The sequence below is a fragment of the Lytechinus pictus genome, chromosome 3 (genome assembly GCF_037042905.1).
Source record: "Lytechinus pictus isolate F3 Inbred chromosome 3, Lp3.0, whole genome shotgun sequence".
Lineage (NCBI taxonomy): Eukaryota > Metazoa > Echinodermata > Echinoidea > Temnopleuroida > Toxopneustidae > Lytechinus > Lytechinus pictus.
In genome coordinates, this window is record NC_087247.1 from 54,034,841 (window position 1) to 54,058,431 (window position 23,591).

The 23,591-nt window shown below is 35.1% G+C and overlaps 1 protein-coding gene across 1 annotated transcript in view; it reads right to left on the bottom strand.

The window, feature by feature from the left end:
* LOC129256994 (tax1-binding protein 1 homolog) overlaps positions 1–22,473 on the bottom strand; it is a 34,920-nt gene extending 12,447 nt beyond the window's left edge. Inside the window, exons 1-10 of the mRNA XM_054895225.2 lie at positions 22,311–22,473; positions 16,490–16,675; positions 11,423–11,602; positions 7,105–7,274; positions 6,059–6,211; positions 4,923–5,162; positions 3,514–3,690; positions 2,889–3,005; positions 1,354–1,524; positions 472–615 (exon numbers count right to left, since the gene is read on the bottom strand). Of these exons, the coding sequence (XP_054751200.2) occupies positions 472–615; positions 1,354–1,524; positions 2,889–3,005; positions 3,514–3,690; positions 4,923–5,162; positions 6,059–6,211; positions 7,105–7,274; positions 11,423–11,602; positions 16,490–16,634 (1,497 nt within the window). The 5' untranslated portion in view covers positions 16,635–16,675; positions 22,311–22,473. The remainder of the gene's footprint in view (positions 1–471; positions 616–1,353; positions 1,525–2,888; positions 3,006–3,513; positions 3,691–4,922; positions 5,163–6,058; positions 6,212–7,104; positions 7,275–11,422; positions 11,603–16,489; positions 16,676–22,310) is intronic.
* Positions 22,474–23,591: the final 1,118 nt, after the last annotated feature.

The window sequence follows — 23,591 nt, forward strand, 5'->3', positions numbered from 1 at the left end:
TCCCAAGGCCTACCACCCCTCAGCAAGGAATTAAACTTCAGAATAATCAACCAACAGGAGCGTAAATTAGTCAAAAGGAAACATCAAAGGACAAGGGAGATATGACATGACCCCAAATGATTAACCATTACACTAAGACAATACATTTTCAGCAGATTCAATAGATGACATCACACTGTGTCTTTTATAGCTGATGGGGTGTTGTTAAAACAGCATTTGGAATTGAATTTACATATCAATTTCAAAATTGCAATTGAAACATTAATTTCAATTAAAGTAAATTACTTTTTTAATTGCAAGAAGTATACATGTAATCAATTTTTGCAAATTTCAAATCGATTGCAATATTTATAATTCATTTTGGGACCAATTAATGACTTGCAAAAGATTTCAATTTTTTTTACAACACCCCCTAGGAAGACTATCGAGCTGCATGATCATGTATGATGATCTGCTGAGGAATGTACCTACCATCTTCTTCTGTAGCTCTGCACGTCTGCGGACCTCCTCCTTGCATTGAAACTGTGTACGTCTGACCTTGTCTTTCAGGTCCTTGGTAGCAATCTGTTGGGCCTCCTGAGATCCTTTGGTACCCTTGGTTGCCATCTCCTTCTCCTGTACATTTTAAAGAGCATCAGTTTGTATAACAGATCATGTCAGATAATTGTAAAAGATGCTATGACAAAGTTGCTGATCTTACTCATGTCTTGTAACATGTCAGGTTCTTTATAATGAACTTGCTATAATATTCCATGGTTCTAATTGATTTAAACCTTACACCTGTGCAGTGGGAATAAATGTAAATTTAAGACTGGAAATATACAAGTAACTGACATTTTGTCTACTTTACTTTTTATAAAAATTCATATTTTCTCAATGCATCGGTATCCTTCAGAAACCCAAAAATGGCTACTTTTCCTCTGTCATTTGGTACTTATTCAGATTCCTGAATCTAAATCCAAACCACACTTTGCCAATGTTTGTTTACAACTGCTTGGTCAAATACATAATGTCAATGAAAGCTGCTGCATTATTAAACATACCATTTGGTAACACAATTATGATAATTATCATTTATTTGACCAAGGCATACAACCATACGTAATACAAATCATGAATAACCTTTACATAGCATGGACGCATAAAAACAAAAATATAGCAGTAACACATGCCCATCAGGGTTGATAAAACCAAATGAATGGCTGTTTATCAGAAGCATGTCACCCCCTTATTACTGATATAATTTTAAACATATATTTGCCATTGATTTAGTTAAAATATCTGCCATTTAGTACAGAATATATATATATGAAGTTGTCTACATTTGGATTAATTTTAATTTTGTAGTCCCACCTGTGCAAGTTGTTGTATACCATCCTTTAGAGCACTGATCTGTTCTTGTAGAAGGGCTGTTTTCTCTCTATTTTGATGGCTTTGTAACTGCACTCTCTTCTTCTCTTCTTTCATCTCCTTAGTCTGACGATCCAAGGCCACCTTCAATGATTCCTTCTCAGTCTTGGCAGCCTTTATCATAAAAAGTATCAAAAATATATTTTCAAGAGATTTTCTCCAGTCACGATTGATGTGAAGGCAGAGTTTCTATTAAAAGGAAATACAGATACTACAGGCCACATGCCACATTTATTTGATTTGAGAATAAAAATACCTTACTTTATCAGGTAACTCTAACGATTGGAGGGGGGTTGCCTCCCCCTTGAAATCTTGGCTGTTGACCATGTGATTGTATTCAGCATGCTATATTTACAAATTTTCATAATTAATCAGTAAGATATCTTTGTAATTAAAATGATCATACTAATTCATGCATAATTCACGCTTGAATTCAGACTTTTTGCTGAAATTTTTAAGCAATAAACTTGACTTGAAAGAAAAAAAGTAATGAAATGTAGCAGTGAAATATTAGTGCAATTCAGACTTATTAGTTAATTTATTACTTACTGAATTAATACATTTTTGGAAAAGAATCTGGAAACCATCTCAATTTTGAGCAATTTTTTTCTGAGGGCAACTAAAGTAAAGCTGTGGTAAATAGATGGTAGGCCTATATATAATGTGCAGTATGAAATGCCTATACAGTGTCCAGCAAGCAAAATAAACTTGAATCATAGTAATCAATGTTCTCTCTTTGACCATGTTTGCAGACCTGGATCCTGTTGAATAAAAGTTACTATCATGGTAACTTGGCCATCAAATGGTAACTTGCATGGAATCCTTGACTTTGATTGGCTGTTTAGCATTGTTACAGAGCTGCCAAGTTGTATTTTGCATTTTCAGTATTCTTATCCCCCAAAATCAGTATTTTGACAAAAAAATCAGTATTTTTTACCCTGTGAGATAAATATGCAGACCTGCCAACCTCTGGGAATGAAAAACTGTATTCTGTGATAAAAAAAACTGCATTTTTCCCCAAAAAAGTGTATTTCATAATAAAATGCTTGGCGCACTCGCTCATCGCGGCGCTCAAGCTGCATGCAAGCTAAAATGCGCACTGCTCTTGCAGATGAAAAAAAAAACATTAAAACATGTGTATATCTTCACCCTGGTTTTAAAAAAATGATTGAAAAAAAAACAATTTACCTGAAATTACATTGATCTAATAACCATATTTGTGTACGTTTTATGAAATATAGAGATTATTTTTCTCAATAAATTATGATTTAGTAAAAAAACATATTTTTCAAAGAAAAAACGTACTGCCGTATTTTGGTTGCAAAAACGTACTAAATACGGCTATAACATACTGGTTGGCAGGTCTGTTGTTACCATGGTAGTTACCACTGGATGGCAAAGTTACCATAATAGTATCTTTTATGCAACGAGGTCCAGGACCTACAAACAAACTGAGAAAGAAATGGTGAGCAACTTACAACCAGATCTTTGGAGAGCTTTTCTTGGACCATCTTCAATGAATCCAGCTCCTTGGCCAAGATAACACGGCTTGATTCAGCAGATGAAAAGCGACACTCCATCATCTGCAACTGTTCCTGCAAAATAGAAAATACAATCACACAATGTAATATGTAACCTCACACCATAAAAACAAAAAGGTGTTGTAATGTGTTGTTTCCAGTTTGAGCTACTCAATAGCGTTCTTGATCAGAATGGTCAATTTCTTTCAGAGGTAATATCTTTTTATGTACTTTAAAATTTGAAGCACGTTATCAATCCAACGGTTCTGTGTTTGCCAGTCTTTATCAGACCTATTTTTCGTGTGCTTAGGGTTATGTCATAATTTAACATTTTTGAAGACCAAAATATTTCCTTTCACTATGCCTGTTGTACAATAGTTCTTATTATCAATTCCCCTGTTCATCCTATCTATGAGCAAGATTATTTTATTCATGCCATCGTTTCTCTTTTTATACTTATATCATAGTTTGTATGTAATGGCATAATGAGTGTCACACTTGGTATACCTGATGCTTTACAAGAAGCTAACATTGTCATTTAACAACTCTTCACATCTCATATTTTGTAACATTTGACACTAACCTTCTCCATGCTAGATTGTTGTAACTCTTGTTGCATCTTAAGAAACTGTTCTTTGATACGGACCTCACTCTCTCTAACCTCCTGGTGAGTCTCATTACTATGTGACAGCAGCTGCTTCAGGTTATCAATCTCTTCACACATCTCTGTGTTGTTCTTTTCACTCAATTCCAATTTGCTCTGCACATAAAAACCATGTACAATTTTATTTGATAATCTAGAATAATGTAGTTATTAAAAATAGCACGCTTACTTAAACCCTTATCCTTTTCACTCATTTTCCATCATAAATGTCAGCTGTGCAACATTTCAACTGATTCAATTAAAATGTGATCATTATTACACCAATTATAAATAAATAATCTCAATACAGTAAATTTACTATTCTGTTCGCTCTTTTTTAAATCATCTGTCTTGATTATTTTTTGGGGGGGGGTCTGTATAAAAAAATACACACAAATGGCATTGCATTTCTTCCTCCTTGTCACAACCATGACATTTGGCAAAAACATATTTTTCTGTTATATATAATTATATACCTTTATCCTCCATGGATTGAATAAATTGATAAAGAAAATTGAAAGTTATTAGTCTAGTTATTAATCTTTTTCCTTTCCAATCATCCATGTGAGTCCCCTTGTCCTTGAATTTGTTCTTTATATGTTTGTTGATATTGCAAAATAGATTACCAATAATAATAGAAAAATTGCAAATTCTAAATTTCTATCAAATGTAGTTATGATTTATAATTTTGTATTAGTAGAAATTTGACATGTGCAAAGGACACAGATTCCCGCTAAACGCGATCAGAAATTCATTCAATATGATTGAATTTAATATCGTGCAGAAACCAATATGCATATATATATTGAACAAATTTAGACCTTTGAATCAACTCACATATAATGAGCTGTGACCTTTGACCTGTGGACTCCAAATACAAACTTAGCCTGTATTTTGATGTCATCTACCTACACACCCAAATCTTTTAAAATCTGTTGAATATTTCGTAAGCTATGCGAAAACCAACTCGCATATTTAATGAGCTGTGACCTTTGACCTGCGGACTCCGAATTCAAACTTAGCCTGTATTTTGGTGTCATCTACCTACACACAAAATTTTTTTTAATCCATTAAATATTTTTTGAGTTATTGTGCGGAAACCAACTTGCATATTAAATGAGCTGTGACCTTTGACCTGCGGACTCCGAATTCGGACTTAGCCAGTATTTTGGTGTCACCTACATGTACCTACACACCATAAATGGTTAAAATCCACTGAATATTTTTCGAGTTATTGCGCGGAAACCAAGTGGGGGGATGGACAGACGGACAGAAGGAAGGACGGACGGCAGGGGCAACGCTTAATGCCCCCTCCGGACTTCATCTGCGGGGGCATAAAATAGAAGTACCTTTAGACTAGTTCTGTCTGACATCACTTGATTGTGTTGTTTCTCCAGTTCATCTAGCTTGTTGCGGAGAGCAAGCTCTCGGTTGACAACCTCCATGAAAGCACCCTCAGTTTGTTGGAGAGAGCTCTCATAGTTACCTGCTTCCTCAGAAAGATTTGTAACCCTTTCTTTGGCTTCAGCCAGCTCACATGTCATACTCTTCAGCTTCTCATCCATGGATTTGTTGTCATGAGCACAGGCCTTCAATAGAAACAAAATCAAAGTGGTGGACTTTTGTACATGAATAAATGCTCTCATTGAAGTAAAAGTTTAGTTCTGGAAATGGTAAAAATATTTTGTCGGCTTTCATTTTCATATTATTTTAATATCATTCAGGAATGAATTATTATTTTTTTCATACAAGAAAAAGTACTCTGCAAAAGATTGCTCTTCAACTGTCATTGTATTGGAATATGAAAAGATATTACTTAAAACCTATGGCATTTTGTACGTGGTCCTAATAATCTGTTTGGTGCAAGAGCATTTTGGGGAAAGTGTGTGGATTTCATATTAATCAATACAACTGTCCCAGAAACTCAAATGGATATGTTTTCTTTGCTTTGTATTTGTTATGTATACCATCGAATCTTTCAATAAAAAATTATGCTACTTGAAAAATTTGCAACAGCCCCCCCCCCATTAATGTCCAAAGTCCCAAAGTTGCAAAGGTGGTATAATCAAATTTGTGGTTTGAAAACATGGTCTATGTAGATTTCATCCATTAATCATGCTTCATTCAGTGCACTAAAAAGAAATTTGTACCTCTGGTAGGCATTAATGAGCCAAATGTTTATGTTAATAAATTCATATAAATAGTTGGCTGATTAATACAGCAACCTTAATAACATAAGTCAATCTAATATCCTGTGGAAAAAGTGCGCATTAAAAATTTGATGCTTTCTAGATATAATTCATTGATAAAATCCAAATAAACCATGGCTTTAATATATGGATTCAAAACAACCTTTGTGAATTCAAGCCTATGTATGTTGAGAAAAGAAATACAACATGAAGTACCTCCTTATTCCTATCATAAAAAATATATATAGCAACCCAGCGAGTCATTATCAGTGAGCCTGATATTCCCATCCTATTACCTCATATTCTTGTGTGATACTGTCTAGTTGGTCCTTGGCATCTTGGAGCTCCTTTCCCAGGGCAATCACCTTCTCTTTGAGAGACTTGCACTCTTCTTCAATCTCATGTTTCTCCTCCTGAACTCGTTTTAGCTCCTCCACACAATACTCACTCTGAAGATGATAAAGAGAAACATGGAGAAAAAAGGATTCAAACATCTACACAGATGCATACTCTGAATGAATTTTGATTTCCTTTTCACTAATACATTTTTCTCAGTCTGGACATCCCTCTATCTCCCCTCTAATCTTTCCCAATTCATCTAATTGTAGTACTCTTTGTTTCAGTGAATCCATTTTAATCAGGTCACCTTGTACTATACTGTAAAAGATATTGCGGAATATGAATCAAACTCATGACCCTAATAGGGTTAATTGTAAGGCAAGGTTCAGAACCACAACACCATAATGTTTTCAGAGTAAATGTACAACTGTATGATAATAATAATAATAATAATAATAATAATAATAGTCAGTTCTTGTATAGCACATAACACATGAATAACGTCTCTATGCGCTTCCAAAGGACTTGGATATTATTACCCTGGCTGTAGCTCAAGCAGCTTTTACACGCTCAGCATTTCAAGGAATAAATTCCTGCCAGGTACCCATTCACCTCACCTGGGTTGAGTGCAGCACTATGTGGATTAATTTCTTGCTGAAGGAAACTACACCATGGCTGGGATTTGAACCCAAGACCTTTGTTTCAAAGTCCGGAGACTAATCCACTGGGCCACAACGCTCCAATACTAATTCAAATTTATCTTACAGACTGCCTTTACAGTGCTCATTGGGTTTGAAATAAACAAAGAAAGTGGAAGACAAGGTGACTAATGGATGACTCCTGAATCCATAGGATGCTTTATGACTCACACGTAAAAGATACAATAAATCTTGTGATTTGTATTAACTATAAACCTGTTACAAACTATGCACAATACTACATCCTAATAGTTACAAAGATTGATATCATGTATTGATGTTACAAGACACAGGTATATGTATACCTTATTGTGTATCATGAGGATATCCATAGAATCATCAAGTACTTGGACAAAGTCATCAGCTGACTGCTCCAGAAACTGGAATGGGGTGCTGGCTCCTCGCATCTTACCAGCCGCATCAATGTAGCACAGCTGGTAGTACTCACAATCTTCATCCTTGGGTAGATAGTAAGCTGATGAGGGTAGAAATCATTTAAAAATGAGGTCAAAGGTATTTTTTAATACAAAATATCATATACCAAACATGCAAAATCTCCATTAAGCATGTACAACTTCATAAAAAAACAAGCTTTTAGAAATACAAAGGATCATGTAACTGAATAATTAATAAACAACCCTTGTGTGGGACTCCCCACTAAAACAATGGAGGCTAAATATTGTTGTGTTCTCTCCTTTTTTCCCACTCTTCCCCCCCCCCCCCAATTCGAGCCTGTCAGGTCCGTGGCTCGGCTGTTGAATTTTTTGTAGCCTGACAAGGTACATATAATTCTAGTGGGAAACTCGGTGAAGGAAAAGGTCTCAAAAGGATTATATAACCCAAATATGTGAGAAGTCCAGCCTCAAGGATAATGTGATTTCATTTTTCAGACTTTTTAAACTAATGACATTGTGAAAAAATATTATCAAAGAATTAATTCACGGTAATACTAGAATTCAATTGGAAATGTACTGTGCCAAACCCTTGACTGCAGATTTGCAATGTACAGCACAATGCTTTACCATTGGTAAATTATGAATTAATACATTTCAGAAGCCCCCCCCCCCCCTGCACGATCTGACCAATGCAGTGACATGCTACATGTATATATCACAAACAAGAGGGAATTTAGAATTTATAATCCAACTTAACTATTTGTGAAAAACCACCTTAGGGTAAAAAAGATGTACATGTAGGTCTATTCACGATGGATGTATCTAAAATGAACATCAAAGAAGTGATATTAGGAGGAATTGATTGTGTGGTTTCATCTCAGTTTAGAATTCAATAACATGCAACATTTACATTTACAATAGGAAGAAAAAAATCACCTGTCCTACCTGTAGATGTAGGTCTACAATGCACAAAATATGAAAGATTTTTTATTGTCATACATACATACTGTCCAAGTGTGTGGTTTTGACTTGGTTTATTTAGGCTATTCTGTGCATATGAACAATTAGCAATTTTTGTGTCGCCCACCACAGGTGAAGGCGAGACTAAGGGATCCAAATGTCATCCATCCGTCCGTCCGTCCGTCACAAACATTATGATACATGACTCTGCAACCATTCGTCACTTTTCAACCAAACTTGGATGGTAGATGTACTTAGGGGACCTGCATGTAATGCTGCAGTTGGAGGTCACACGGTAAGGTCAAAGGTCATTTTCAGGTCAATATTAAAGTTTACATTATGTGCAAGACTCCCTTATGACACATAACTCCACAACCATTGGTCACTTTTCAACCAAACTTGGAAGGTAGATGTACTTAGGAGACCTGCATGTAATACTGCAGTTGGAGGTCACATGGTAAGGTCAAAGGCCATTTTGAGGTCAACATTACAGTTTACATGCAAGACTTTCTTATGACACACAACTCCGCAATTGCAAGTCACTTTTCACCCAAACCTGGGTTGTAGAGGTACTTTAGGAGACCTGCATGCCATGGTGCAGTCAGAGGTCACATGGTTGGTAAGGTCAAAGGTCATTTTCTGGTCAACGTTAAAGTTTATGTGCAAGACTCTCTTATGACACATAACTCCGCATCCGTAATTCATTTTTCATCCAAACTTGGGTTGTAGATGTACAATGTACTTAGGAGACCTGCATATCATGGCCCAGTCAGAGGTCACATGGTAAGGTCAAAGGTCATTTTGAGGTCATCGTTATGACATAACTCCACAACCATAAGTCACTTTTGAACCAAACTTGGGTTGTACATGTAGCTGTACTTGTGTTCAGAGGTCACATGGTAAGGTTAAAGATTATTTGAGGTCAACATTAAAGTTTTTGTGCAAGACTCTTATAAAAAATGTTATCCCATCTCAGTTATTTTACAATGAACTTTTGATACAATTCTGTTGCGTGCCCTTGCAAATCACGATATTTCTGGTTACTTTCACAAGTGGGCGAGACACAACATCGCTTATGCCTTGTTTAATACTACGTATGCATTAAAGCAGTTATCAAGATTTAGGATGAGATATACTAAAACCTGCTACATGTTCATTTTAACAATGATGTATTCTTTCATCAGTACTAAAAAATACTGTGCACTTTGTTGTATAATGTTTAAAATGTACTTAACAGTCAATATGTGCATGTACACAGTAAGAGATTTTTATCATTAATAATATCATGCAGTAGCATGGTGTGATTGTACTATTAACATACAACTTGTGAACTCTATAGAGAGTTTTCCATCAGTACACACATAAGTATTAAAATGTGCAATAAAACTTGGCTACTGCTCAATAGAGTCATGTTGCAACTCTAAATCCCCAGTTTAAAAGACTTTTTGATGACTACTTCCTGATCAATGTGAGCAAAGGATAAACTTTGTTATACATGAGCGGTATGTAAACAAAAACTATTTTCAGATATATACTTTTAGGCACATGATTGTCAGTTTTCATGCGGAATTCAACATCATTCAGATGTCAATCATCCAGAGGAAAACAATATTTACAATCGATGGCCTTAATATGTAATGCCAATGGAATTGTCTATTGCTAAAGTCATTAATTCATTTTCCCTGGTCCGACAGTTGCCCAAGAACTTCTTGCTGGTAAAACAAATTTGCTCCCCCCCAGAAAAAAAAGTTTTTATACCAATTTTGGTATTTCCAATGCTTTTCAAAGTCTGGGGTCAACAAATAATTATCCCCTCCCTTTGACAGCTGGCTTTAATACAGTTTAGCAAGTGACTTGTGTTATTTTAAAGAATGCAGCCTTCTGATTTTATATTTTGGTGGACTTTGTATCCGAATTGTGATTTATAAAGTTCATCCATGCAGAAATGGGATATTCGGTAAATGTTTTACAACAGCCATATAAATGAATCTAACATGAATCAACCTGAATGCATATCATGGCTGGGCCGATAAAACCTTGTATCTTTAGATTGAATATTTTCACGACAGCTGAGAATAAGCTAGATTTTATAACATGGGTAGCAACCTTCTTTTGCCTCAAAAGAGTTCTTCACAGGTACATGAGAAGAATGGTTTCAGACAATGTACTGCCACCACTGCTACAATAGTATCTATAAAATACTGCCTTTTCTATAAAGCTGCCCTCAAAATTTAACAAGTGGAATGCCTCTGGCCGTCTCACCTGCATCACGCGATTCAATATAGCAGCAGTGCTGATTTTGAAAACTACTATAACTCGCACAAGATGTTCAGTGATACTTGGTTACTCTTATTTCCACGTTTTATGAACTAGACCAATACACTTATAGAGATATGATGGCAATTCAACAAATACCCCCAACGTGGCCAAAGTTCTTTGACCTTACATGACCTTTGACCTTGATCATGTGACCTGAAACTCGCACAGGATGTTCAGTGATACTTGATTACTATTATGTCCAAGTTTTATGAACTAGACCAACACACTTTCAAATTTATGGCTGTAATTCAACAAATACCCCAATTTGGCCAAAGTTCATTGACCCTAAATGACCTTTGACCTTGATCATGTGACCTGAAACTTGCACAGGATGTTCAGTAATACTTGATTACTATTATGTCCAAGTTTCATGAATCAGATCCATAAACTTTCAAAGTTATGATGGTAATTCAACAGATACCCCCAATTCGGCCAAAGTTCATTGACCCTAAATGACCTTTGACCTTGGTCATGTGACGTGAAACTCATGCAGGATGTTCAGTGATACTTGATTAACCTTATGTATAAGTTTCATGAACTAGGTCCATATATTTTCTAAGTTATGATGACATTTCAAAAACTTAACCTTAGGTTAAGATTTTGATGTTGATTCCCCCAACATGGTCTAAGTTCATTGACCCTAAATGACCTTTGACCTTGGTCATGTGACATGAAACTCAGGCAGGATGTTCAGTAATACTTGATTAATCTTATGGCCAAGTTTCATGAACTAGGTCCATATACTTTCTAAGTTATGCTGTCATTTCAAAAACTTAACCTCAGGTTAAGATTTGGTGTTGACGCCGCCGTCGCCGCCGCCGTCGCCGCCGCCGCCGCCGTCGGAAAAGCGGCGCCTATAGTCTCACTCTGCTATGCAGGTGAGACAAAAATTTTATCAGCCGAGCCACATGTGTTCTTTGTACATGTATAATATCATTAATATAAATACCTTTAAACGTGATATCATGGGTCCATTCATCACCATCAGTTAGCTGGGTGGGGTTGGGAGCCCATTCAAATGCCCTGTACTGACGAGTTGATGTCCAGCCCACTTTGAAAACTCCAATCCAGTCCCGAGATTGGGGCCTGATGGCCGAAGTCAGGGTGTAGTTGCACTGGAGATCACTTCCTAGTGGGGGAAAAAGGTTTTATATGGCAAACTGTCAAACCAAGCAAGTACTTGTAGCCCTCATTAATTACCCATCACACTAACATATATATATCCCTGTCATAAGGGGTATAAATACAATTTTGCTAAATGATTATAAGAGAAATAATTGCCAATTAATAAAAGATAATCCTTCCTTAAAAAAGAGCACCAGAGTATATTCATTGCACATGCTGTATACATGCACTCATCCATGTTTCATTTGCTTGAAATAACATTTACATGTATGTTGTAATAAACAAAAAATTCTCTTGAAAAAAAATGCTTATTGCCAACTACTCTGATTAAGCTTGATCATGACATGTACGGTAGTTGAAAAGAGAGAATTAACAAGGCATGTTGGCTCAGTGGCAGAGGCCTGCCTAAATAACAGGAGTCTCTGTGTTCAATCTCTGGTCATTAGCCTATACCACAGAATATGGATTCAATAATGGGACATTCTGCCATCTAGCTAGGCACTCAGAATTAATAACAAAATAATATAGGATTTGAACAAAACATGGTCAAGGGCTGCCAGTATATTCTATATCCAATTTGAGCAATAGCTATTGTCAGTGTCTTGCTCCTTAGCAAATTGTAACACATTTAATTGAAATTGAAACTTGGAAATTAAGAAGAAAAAAAATCAAGTTTTTTCAATGTACAAACCTAAATACATGTAATCACAAGACTCCTGGTAAAGTGTGGAATCGCGCAATTCAGGCTATTCTGAAGTAAATTAAACACACTACGGTATATTTGAGTTTTTCTTTAGCAAGCAATTTTACTCAGGTGACAAGTGGTGAATATACATAAAACTTGCATTGTTGTGATTTGTACCTTAAAGGTTAATGATTTGTCAAGTTCAATTTTAGCTATTGGGATCTTTTAATGCAAATACATAGGCAACTACATGTAGATCTTTGCCCACATGATTCTGGAAACACAAGCAATTGAACTTGTACCTATGGACCTATCAAATATCAAAGTTTTTACTAATTATAAAATTCTGATCAGCATATTATCATCAGATGCTTTTATATTATTCAAAGGAGTACATGTAATGTAAGTTTCTTCACTAAAAACACAAAATGACTATCAAGAAAAACAAGTTTTTATCAGAATTGCTGAAACAGCTTGCTGAATCTGGACATTGCTCTACAACAAACTATTCCCAGCAAGTATTACACAGCATTTTATGCATGAAATATAACCAGCCATTTTCCCTTTTCCATATGTCTAATAAAGAAAAAAAAAATTCCTTTCAAATACTGCTGATTATAAAATAAAGATATTTTCAATGGAACAAAGTACTGTATATGTCTCCATGTTTATCTGTGGGATTCCCCAATTATGCCCTTCTCATGCACATACATGTAGAGTACTGTACATACCATACACAGGACAATGTTTTGCAGCTTAAGGCCAAATTTTGCACATTAACACATCACATTTATTTAATGGTATCGGGTATGTACTGTACAGCAAATGTTCACTGCATACATGTACATGCACATGTTTACAATGAACCTGTATTGATCAGAGGTACCGGTACTGAGACATCAATAAAGGAAAATTATTAAAAAGAAAGAAAGAGAACAGTATATAACATCACTAAATATCATAAATACAATGATCTAGTGGTGTATACAGAAAGTTATAGACATTTACATTTGAAAAGAAATTTTCAAAGCACAATTTCACTTTGTTTTGAGTTCTCATGACAAAGAAAAAATACAAAGAAATGAATGAAAATGGTACAGTAAATTGTGATTAAAAAAAGAACTTGAGAAGGGAAACTTCCATACTCCAAATTCAGGATAATGTTACATTTTGTGGTTTGGTGCAATATAGCAATTTTGATGCAGAGCCTATTAAATGTCATAAAATATCATTATCTTTCAATTAATTCTAAATATCTTGAAAGGCAAATACCGCTGGGCAATGAGATGAAAATACCGAAATTGCTTTTGTATCACATGTATTGGCAACCTTAGTTTTGGTAAATCCTCCAAATGTGCATGTCAATATTATAATTCCAATTCATAAACAGGATATATAAATGTGAGCACCCTAAAATGGTTATGATGTAATGGATATGAAAAAAATATGTGTTTTTGTGGATAAATTTAATGATTTTACATTAAATTTATTTTGACTGCTTGCCTGAGTGCTTAAAGGACAAGTCTACCCCAACAAAGAGTTAATTTGAATAAAAAGAGAAAAATCCAAAAAGAATAACGCTGAAAATTTCAACAAAATCGATGTAAAGTAAGAAAGTTTTGACATTTTAAACTTTTGCTTAATTTCACAAAACAGTTATATGCACATCCTGGTGGGTATGCAAATGAGGAGACTGATGACGTCATCCACCCACTATTTCTTTTGTATTTTATTATATGAAATAGAGAATATTCTATTTTTCTCCTCAGTATCAAGTGAAACAACAATCAATTCCTCCCTGAACATGTGGAATGAGCATTGTTTATATATGATTCAGTCAAGTTGGTCCTTATTGTCAGATCTATAAAAAATGAAATATTGTATAATTCAAACAATAAAAAACAAAAGAAATAGTGAGTGTGTGACATCATCGTCTGTCTCATTTGAGTTGTGCATATCACTGTTTTGTGAAAAATAAGCAAAACTTTAAAATGTCATAACTTTATTATTTTTTATCCGATTTTGATGAAATTTTTAGCGTTTTGCTAGTTTGATTTTCTCTATTTATTCAAATCAACATTTTTCTGGGGTGGACTCGACCTTTAAAGGGCTGAAAAGGGCGCTACTTTAAATAATAACTACTGAAAAAAAATCCAATGACCACTACACTTTTGTACTGGAATGTTAGATGATACCAAAGTATATTTCACACTACTGAACCTTTACCAAAGCTTTAGATGGGCTATAACTTCTACATCTTTATCAAACTGGTCAGAAAAAAGAAATTTGCATCTAGCTGTTGAATGAAATAATCATTCTGACCCCCCCCCCCCCCAAAAAAAAAAAAAGGCACTGACTTTCACTTTTTGACACTTTTTATATTTGAAGAATAAAGACATTATCAATGGTTAGACCAAAAATTATTGTGTATGTAACCTGAAATCTAAGAAATGAAAGTAGAAAAATCAAATTACATGTAGTGTTGCAACAGCAGCAGCCTAACAGGGTTATCTAATCAAAAGATGACACATAGTGAAAATTGAAAAGGCTAATGTTGTTAGATATCCTGTTGTGCATGGCATATACATGTACATGTCCTAATAAAAATAATCCATATTAGTCCACATCATAATAAAAAAATTAACATTGATCAATTTACCAAGATACAGAGCCAGCTAATTATCGAGAAAACTTTTTTTCAAGCATAGTGAAAAACTGTTTGAACTGCCTGGATTGTGCAATACAATGCATAATATCCTTGGTTTAAACAGTACAGGGATGCCACTAGGTGTCCTCCAAAAACCCTGAATTTTGTTTGCGGGCAGGGGCAGTGTCCAAGGACAGTGATGACTCCCTATAGCATGTAGCACAAGAGTTTCTTGCGAACATATTCCGACATAAAATCTCCATTGATATCTTTATCCTCCATCCATGACAAGTTCCATTTGTTCTTGATGTTTAGTTCCAATGCCTTGGTCCATCCTCTCTATCAATTTCGTATTAATCTTGGCTGTTTATATCCAATGCAGTGGCAGAGAATCATAATCCAAAGACTCTGGTGATGATGGTCACAAGTATTTTCCCACAAATATGTCAAATTCAATGGAAAAGTTTGATGATACACATGTAGTTCACAAAAATATCCAGTTAGAAAAATTAGGCCGATCCCCTTCGTACACCTTGCGCTTACAACGTACTAAATACGGTCGCAAGTCACATGGCCAGTGCAGCAAGTTTAAAAGCGCGATGCTGAGCACAGTCTATACCGCTGCCCCCGCCAGGGATGGCAGACGTTGACCGGTCGACGCGTGATGGTTTGGAGAGGTAATTTATGGTAAGCATGCGTACGACCGTTGATCAGCACGCGCGTGTATACATCTCTCATTCGGTCAATCAACATACAGAGCGATCAAGAGAGAGGGGGGGGGGGAAGAAATGAGGGATATTCCGATTTTTTTTAATACAGAAAACAGGAAAAGTCTGAAACCCGGAAATAAAACAGATAATTGGGAAAAAATCGGAATTCCGAGTAAAACCGGAAAAGTGGCATCCCTGAACAGTAAAGGCTAATATTGACAATATGTACACCAGAATAGAACTCATGTCAGTAGTGTACCTAATTTTTCATTTAATTTAATTTAATAACAAAATCATAAAAAACAGCAATGTTTGAATATCACAGTCCAATGTTAATATGTACACATGCATCGCAGACTATAATAAGAACATACTGTAACAATAGGCCTACAGTGTGAATTTTATACAGTGCACCCACCTTCCCAAGACACTCATGGTGTTACAAACAATTCTCTTACATAATGTAAAGAAACCAAAATAAAATCTACAAATTAACCTAAAAATTGAAAACTTGAACATTAAAATTTTCAAATGAATTGTCTTGAAAACAACTAAAAAAGTGGAGGGTACCAAAGTCTTTGTAAAAAGTTTTACAGTATACAGGTATTGACTGGTTCCTGGTATGATCATATTGGCTTAGTGGATACAAAGTATGGTTAAAAAAACCAAAACAAAACAAAAAACAATGGTATGACTCAAGCCTACTAAAAAGCCTTGCTACAAGCTACTGAAATACTCAAAAGTCACATGTATCTGATTTACGGAGACCAAATTCAAATAATTGACAAGATAATACATGTACTACATATTATGCTTGCAAATATATTGAAAACAATACAAAGGACTCACCTGGCAAATAACACTCCTGAACATTGTTGAAGATTACCTGGGCAAACTCAGATACATTGGTGCTCACTTCTTCAAAGTTGTCTAAATGAGTTGAGGGACCACTCTGTATGACAGGGCTACTATCATTATCAGTTAACTCTGCCATTCCTGTTTCAGATAGACTACTCTTTCGATTGCTGTTGTTTCCTGTTCAAATGAGGACAAATATAAATGTAAAATCGTTGAAAAAAATAAATGCACTAATCATCATGATGATATTCCTGGGATACATTACATGCACATATCCCTACTTCATTATTTTGCAAGAAAAAAAATATTACATTATAATATATATAGTTGTCATGTTATATGCCTTTATCTGCTACATGTACATCAAAAGAATACCTGGTAGAAGATTTAATTTGTAAACTTGAATAACAAGACAGTTTTATAAATAAGCAAATCTGCTTTTACATGTAAAAAAGAGTGTAATAAATCAACCGAGCTCAAAATGCTCAAAATTCATATGCACCCATATCAAATGAATATAGTACATGGACAATAACAGCCTAATAAAATTAAGAAATTCAGTCATGCAGTATTACACAAGCATGTATTGATATTCTCTTGAAGCCATTCAAATGTGTTTCAAAATTTTAATTAAAACTTTCAGCAAAATTTTTAGATTTCTTTGAATGTTTAAAGGAAATTTTTCATTTCATTATAATGGCCATTATTTACCACCTGACCTACCTAACATTCTATCAATATCATGTCATCCTACATTTAAGTATCCATGGCCATTGCATTGCCAATTTACATATAGAAGAAAAAATTGTTTAAAGGCCAAATCCACAACAAAATATGCATACATGTACTGTATAAGTTGATTTGAATAAACACTAGCACATCAATGATGTGGAGCTCATCCGGCATCTCGCAACAAAATTTAACAAAATTTTTAATTTCAGCCCAGTTGACACTGTAGTGAATTATATTGGTGACATAAATTGAGGAAACAGAATTGAAATTGGTGAACCTAATGAGGCTCTCAAATAGAACCAAAAAAATCAAAATCAGTCAACAAATAAATAAGAAGCATTTTTGTGAGTTTTGAAAAATATGCATATTCAATGAGTTTCTAAATTCTGTGTAGAAATTTAGTATCGACAATTAGAGCTTTCATATAAAGCAAACAAAATTGAAATCGATCAACAAATGAAGGAGAAAAAGTATTTTTTGTGATTTATGAATAAATTTTGCATTTAAATTAGCATAATTTTCTAGTCAAAATTTGAAAATTCTGTGTGGAAACTTAGTGACCCTCATGTACATGTAGCTCTACCAGATGGATAAAAAAATCAAAATCTGTCAACAAATAAAGAAGAAGCATTTTATGTGCTTAGCATATTTATAGCATATTTAATGAGTTTCAAAATTCTGTGTAGAAACTTTAAATCCCCCACCTAGTGCTATCATATAAAGCAAACAGAATTGAAATCGGACTTGAAATGAAATAGTGGAAGGAGAGAAAGAATGAAAAGAAAAGGAGATGAAGGGAGGAGGAAACAAAAGTTTAAGGAAAGAAAGAATGAAGGAAATAAAAAAAGAAATTCAATAAAGAAGGCAGGTAAGAGAAAGAAGGAAAGAAAGAAAAATGAATACAGAAAGTTAGAAAGGATCAGGAAAGAAATATAGATGGAACAAAAAAGGGCAAGCAGGAAGGATAGAAGGATGAAGAAAGAAGGATAGAAAAGAAAGAAAGAGGAAAAAAGTTCAAACTTCAAGCAAACAAAAAATCCAATCATCTAACTAAAATCATGATATTCAGTGTTTTTTAAATATATTTTTAGAATTAAAAAAAATAAAATGTCTCAAAAATGAATAAAATTTCAAAGTGAAACATCGTCAACTTAAATATTAAATAAAACATCGCGGCATCATACACAACAAGACTCAAAACGAAAGCTGAAACAACTAGATCTAGTTATGAAAACTCAATAACTAGTTCCTCCGATTACATCTCCAAATCAGTACGGTAATCTGAGTATCCATAAAATAATCATACCAATTACCCGCTGATTTTGTGATTATTTTGGTGGAAAAACTGTTTATCATGTCATTGTTTGCACCATTGAGAATCTGCTCCGATCCTACATGCCTAGCTAGTAGCCTGCCACACACAGGCAGGAGGCCAGTTCGTTTGCAACGTATTGGGTTAGTAAGAAAATCACTGCAGAACTTGCAAAAATTTAGTTACCGGTATCGATTTAATTGTTGTCTCTGCTTCGTCATCTATTGGTTATTTGATGATAATTTGTCTTTTTTAAATGTATTAACTATATTTTGTTCAACATTCTAAAATACGGGACAAATAGGCGTCCCGGGAAGGGTTTGTCGGGACGCCGAGACAAAGGAGCAAATTACGGGACGATCCTGGGAAAAACAGGACCTTTGGTCACCCTGACACGCACATAGAGGGCGGCATGATGTAGTTTCGCTACTAACAAAGAGGGCAAGATGGCGACGTAAACATCGTTAAGTTACATCCCATCTTCTAATAATAAATTTCTGTTTTTTTTATTTTATTTATATTATATATATATAATCAATAATTTATAAATGTCAGAAATTAAGTTCTAGCCCATTTACATGATTTAGGGAAAGTAGAACTAGAAATCTTGGTGGTGACTGGTAAAAGTTTCAATTTTGCCCATACTATTTTGTACATGATATGGGGCCTTATGTGCACAATCCTTGGCTCTGTGGAGAATAAGCCCCTTTAAAAAAAAAAAGTGTTTTAAATGACCGCATAGACTTGTGTGTTGTAAGTTTGCATGAATGTGTTTTAGATAAATGGTTTTTTTAATATTTTCATTTCTTAAGTGGTGTATTATTTTCTTCTAACTAACTAAAAGTATTTAGCAACACCACTCTTTTTCTCCTTTCTCTTTCCCCCTTGATTCTCCCTTTCTCCATCTCTTTGTCATGTTCCTTTCCTCCCTGTTCAATTGTGCACATCAATCCATATTAAGAATATTCCCATTTTAACAAACGTGTCTGAGTGTTATGCTCACTTTTGGACAGGGAAAGAAAGAAACACTGATTAAAATAAGCTCAAATATACGTAGGCCTACATGTAATAGTAGCACTTGAATGAAATGGAAGTGTTGCACTTGTAAGCATAATAATTATTAATATTTTACAAATATCTAGAACTGACATCGTACTCTTGAGGTACACACAAAAGCAGGTGAAACTTTGGACCTCTCAAAGATGAAGAAAAGTAGTAAAACGATCCCAGGGGACCTTAACGGCCCCCTTAAAAATTTCTATGATAAGTCCATAAATATGACAGGGCCACGCCATAAAGGGGTGTATGCATGGGTACGCGGTTATGATATTAAACAAGTGCATGTCAGACCCCGATTTGCTGAAAAACGTGATTTCATGTATAAAGCCAATATGAATCTGTATCTTTATTTGTACTTTTTGATAATGAATGGAAAATTATTGCCAATAATTTCCATTAAAAAAAAAAAACTGTACATAATATAAAAAAAACATAAAAACCATTTTATACTGACTTTTTTTAAATTTTATATGCATTTGATCAGAATTCCTTAGAATAAAAAATAAGCAGTTCAAGGGCTTTATTTATAGATTCAAACCCAAATTTGTATTTCATGCACTAACAAGAGTGTCGCTAAGGCGAGCACATAATACGCCCGTCTGTTATGCAGAAAATGGAGCTACATGTATTGGTCAAGCAAGAAGAGTGGAAGATGGTGACTTCACCTTTGACCTCCTGACCTCAGAATCAATAGAATTGCTAGTATCATACACACTAAATTATATGAGCCTAGGTTAAGTTCAACTAAAGTTATCGCGGTAACAAGGACTTCAAAAGGGTAAGATGAAAACATGTCACTGTGATCTTGACCTTTTGACCTCAAAATCAATAGGCTTCCTGGGATCGATGCTCGAATACCATACAAACAAAATTATATGAGCCTAGGTTACGTTAATCTCAAGTTATCGCAATTTACAAGGACTTCAGAAGGGCAAGATGAAAATATGTCAGTGTGACCTTGACCTTTTGACCTCAAAATCAATAGGCTTCCTGGGATCCATGCTAGTATCATACACACAAAATTATATGAGCCTAGGTTACGTTAATCTCAAGTTATCGCATTTACAAGGACTTCAGAAGGGCAAGATGAAAATATGTCAGTGTGACCTTGACCTTTTGACCTCAAAATCAATAGGCTTCCTGGGATCCATGCTAGTATCATACACATAAAATTATATGAGCCTAGGTTAAGTTAAACTGAAGTTATCACATTTACAAGGACTGCAGCAGGGTAAGATGAAAACATGTCAGTGTGACCTTGACCTTTTTACCTTAAAATCAATAGGCTTCCTGGGATTCATGCTAGCATCATACACACTAAATTATATGAGCCTAGGTTAAGTTAGACTGAAGTTATTGTGTTTACAAGGAATGCAGAAGGGTTGGATGAAAATATGTCACTGTGACCTTGACCTTTTGACCTCAAAATCAATAGGCTTCCTGGGATCCATGCTAGTATCATACACACAAAATTATATGAACCTAGAATAAGTGAAACTGAAGTTATCGCGTTTACAAGGAAAAGTTAACGGACGGACGGACAAACAGACAGATACATGTATAAAATCTTCGCGCTTGCATTGCCTGTTAGTTGATTTGCATATTTTGTTCAAGGGTCTGAGCACGGACGCGAGCGTCGCGTAATGTTGGGGAAGTACAATAAGAAACAAGATGGCGGCGTAAACATCGGGCAAGTCTCTTCCGTCTTTTCACAATATTTTTTCATTTTTTTTGATGAATTCTTGTTTAAAAATAACAACGAGAGTGTAGAAATGTCGGAAATGAAGTTTTATCCCATGTACATGATTTAGAGCTAGATCTTTTAGAAGGAAAGTAGAAATCTCGGGGGCGAAAGTTTCAGGGTTTTTTGCGGTACACGCAGATGAATAAGGAGGACTCCCTGGCTTCGTATGAGAGTAACCTTACGTTAGTAAATGATTTTTCTCTCTAGAAGCCGCCTGGCTAGTTTAAACAGAAATATCTCTGTCAATATTTGACATCATGAGTTGATTTATGTACCATTCTTTTTCTTATTTCACAAGCTTTCCAATGGTACCAAATTTGTTGGGATTCCTTCAAGATTTCAAAAAGCAACTGTCTCCCCCACTCAAAAAAGCTAGTTTAATATTTTTTTTGACAGAACAAAATCTGCATATTTTCCCCTGTAAATTGGAATATCTCCGTCAATATATCACTATCAGACAATGAGTTAAATGAAGCACCGTTATTTTTCTTATTTCACAAGCTTTCCAATGATATCAAATTTGTTGGGATTCTTCAAGATTTCAAAAAGTCATCGAAGTCGAACTCCCTACTCTCAATTTAAACAGGAATAACCATCGTTTCTAGGGATTTATTTAACAATTTCTGAAATGTTACCGGTAGGCCCTAGGTCTATGTTACTAAAAAGTAAAAAAAAAAAATCCTAAAATCGGATTTCCGCCGAATGTTAGAACTAACATGTCTAACGTTACTGGATACTGCTAAATAGTACGGGCCTCCATCTTCCAAGCTCACTATTTATTTGTGAGTCGAGTGGAGCCAACGCAGTTCAATTCAGCGGAACAACCACCAAACGGGAATATTACAGAGTCAGAGTCTGACTCTGACAATTCAGGTCTGACTCTGACTCTGAGCTCATTCAGACCGTCATTGTCAGGCCTCAACCTCACCAAATCAAATGAACTCACAAAATACAAAACGGCTTACTTTTTTAATCCACGTCTGCATTTCCTACTTCGTGCAATATCGTACTAATTTCCGTAGATGTTCGACGCTTCTGACCGATCTGTATATCTGCTCAACACTTTTGTTGTGAAAATAACATATGACGAAACATGCCCTCTGGGTTGACCTATAGTCTTTATCAAGTCTATTAGGAAAAAAAAGACACAAATAAATAAGTCAATCGTAAATTATGAAATAATTCCACTAATTTCTTCGTCGTCAAATTTAAAGCCTTTTTTTATAGTATTGATTGAATCACAATTACAATTTGCCTAAGTAAGCTGATTTATCTTTAGATCTATAATTTTTCATAAACTTTCCTGTTTATAGACTAGATGTCATACTGAAATGGGGAATTCCAACACTCAACAGCTTGCATGCATAGAGCTGGTTCATGCATGGGTCTATGCGAACATTGTAGGTCCAAGATGCAAATGTCGAAAGTATTATTGCAAAATACAAATTCGGAGAACTTTTTCCTCCGAATCTCTCGTTGACGACACCCAGTGGCGTAGCTAGGATTTTTTTCCGGGGGGGGGGGGGCAACATTTTTTCTGTTTGTGTGTACGTGTGTGTGTACCGTATGTGTCTAGGGCGGATCCGACTTTCGCCAATAGGGGACGGGCCCAAAATTATCTTCACCTATATTTTCCCCGATCAGTCACTTCTTAGCTTTAATTATTTTTATAAAACCAACATAAATATGAAATAATCTCATAAGCCCTTTATAAAAAGTGCGAGCGCGAAGCGCGAGTAATTTTTTGTTAAACTTTCATGTATTTTGTCCTGAAAATTTAGTTCTGGGCAATGTAATTTGTGAACCTGAACAAGATGCGTATGTAACTAGATAATTACTGCGAACGCCAAGCGCGAACTGTTCTAGCATGATCGAAAAGGGACCTGTTATGACTGTTTACAGTAGGCCTATAGCGCGAAGACGGTATATATTTCAACAATGGGAGCACGTAGCGCGAGCTAAAAAAATTGACAAAGGCGACCTCATAAATGGTCATTCTAAGCACCTTTTGTAATCATAAATGGGATAGGTATGTAACTAAACAATTGATGCGAGCGCGAAGCGCGAGAGGGAGAAAATTGAGATTTTAGATCTAAAAGCGCGGGACACTCTATTAATATTATGTAAATCATGAATACATGGTTAATTGGGTATCATTAATAATGTGATCATGAAGCGTGAGCGGACAATTATTGATATTCTGATCTGAAACTGGATAATTTAAGCACATTTTAAATAAAGAACAT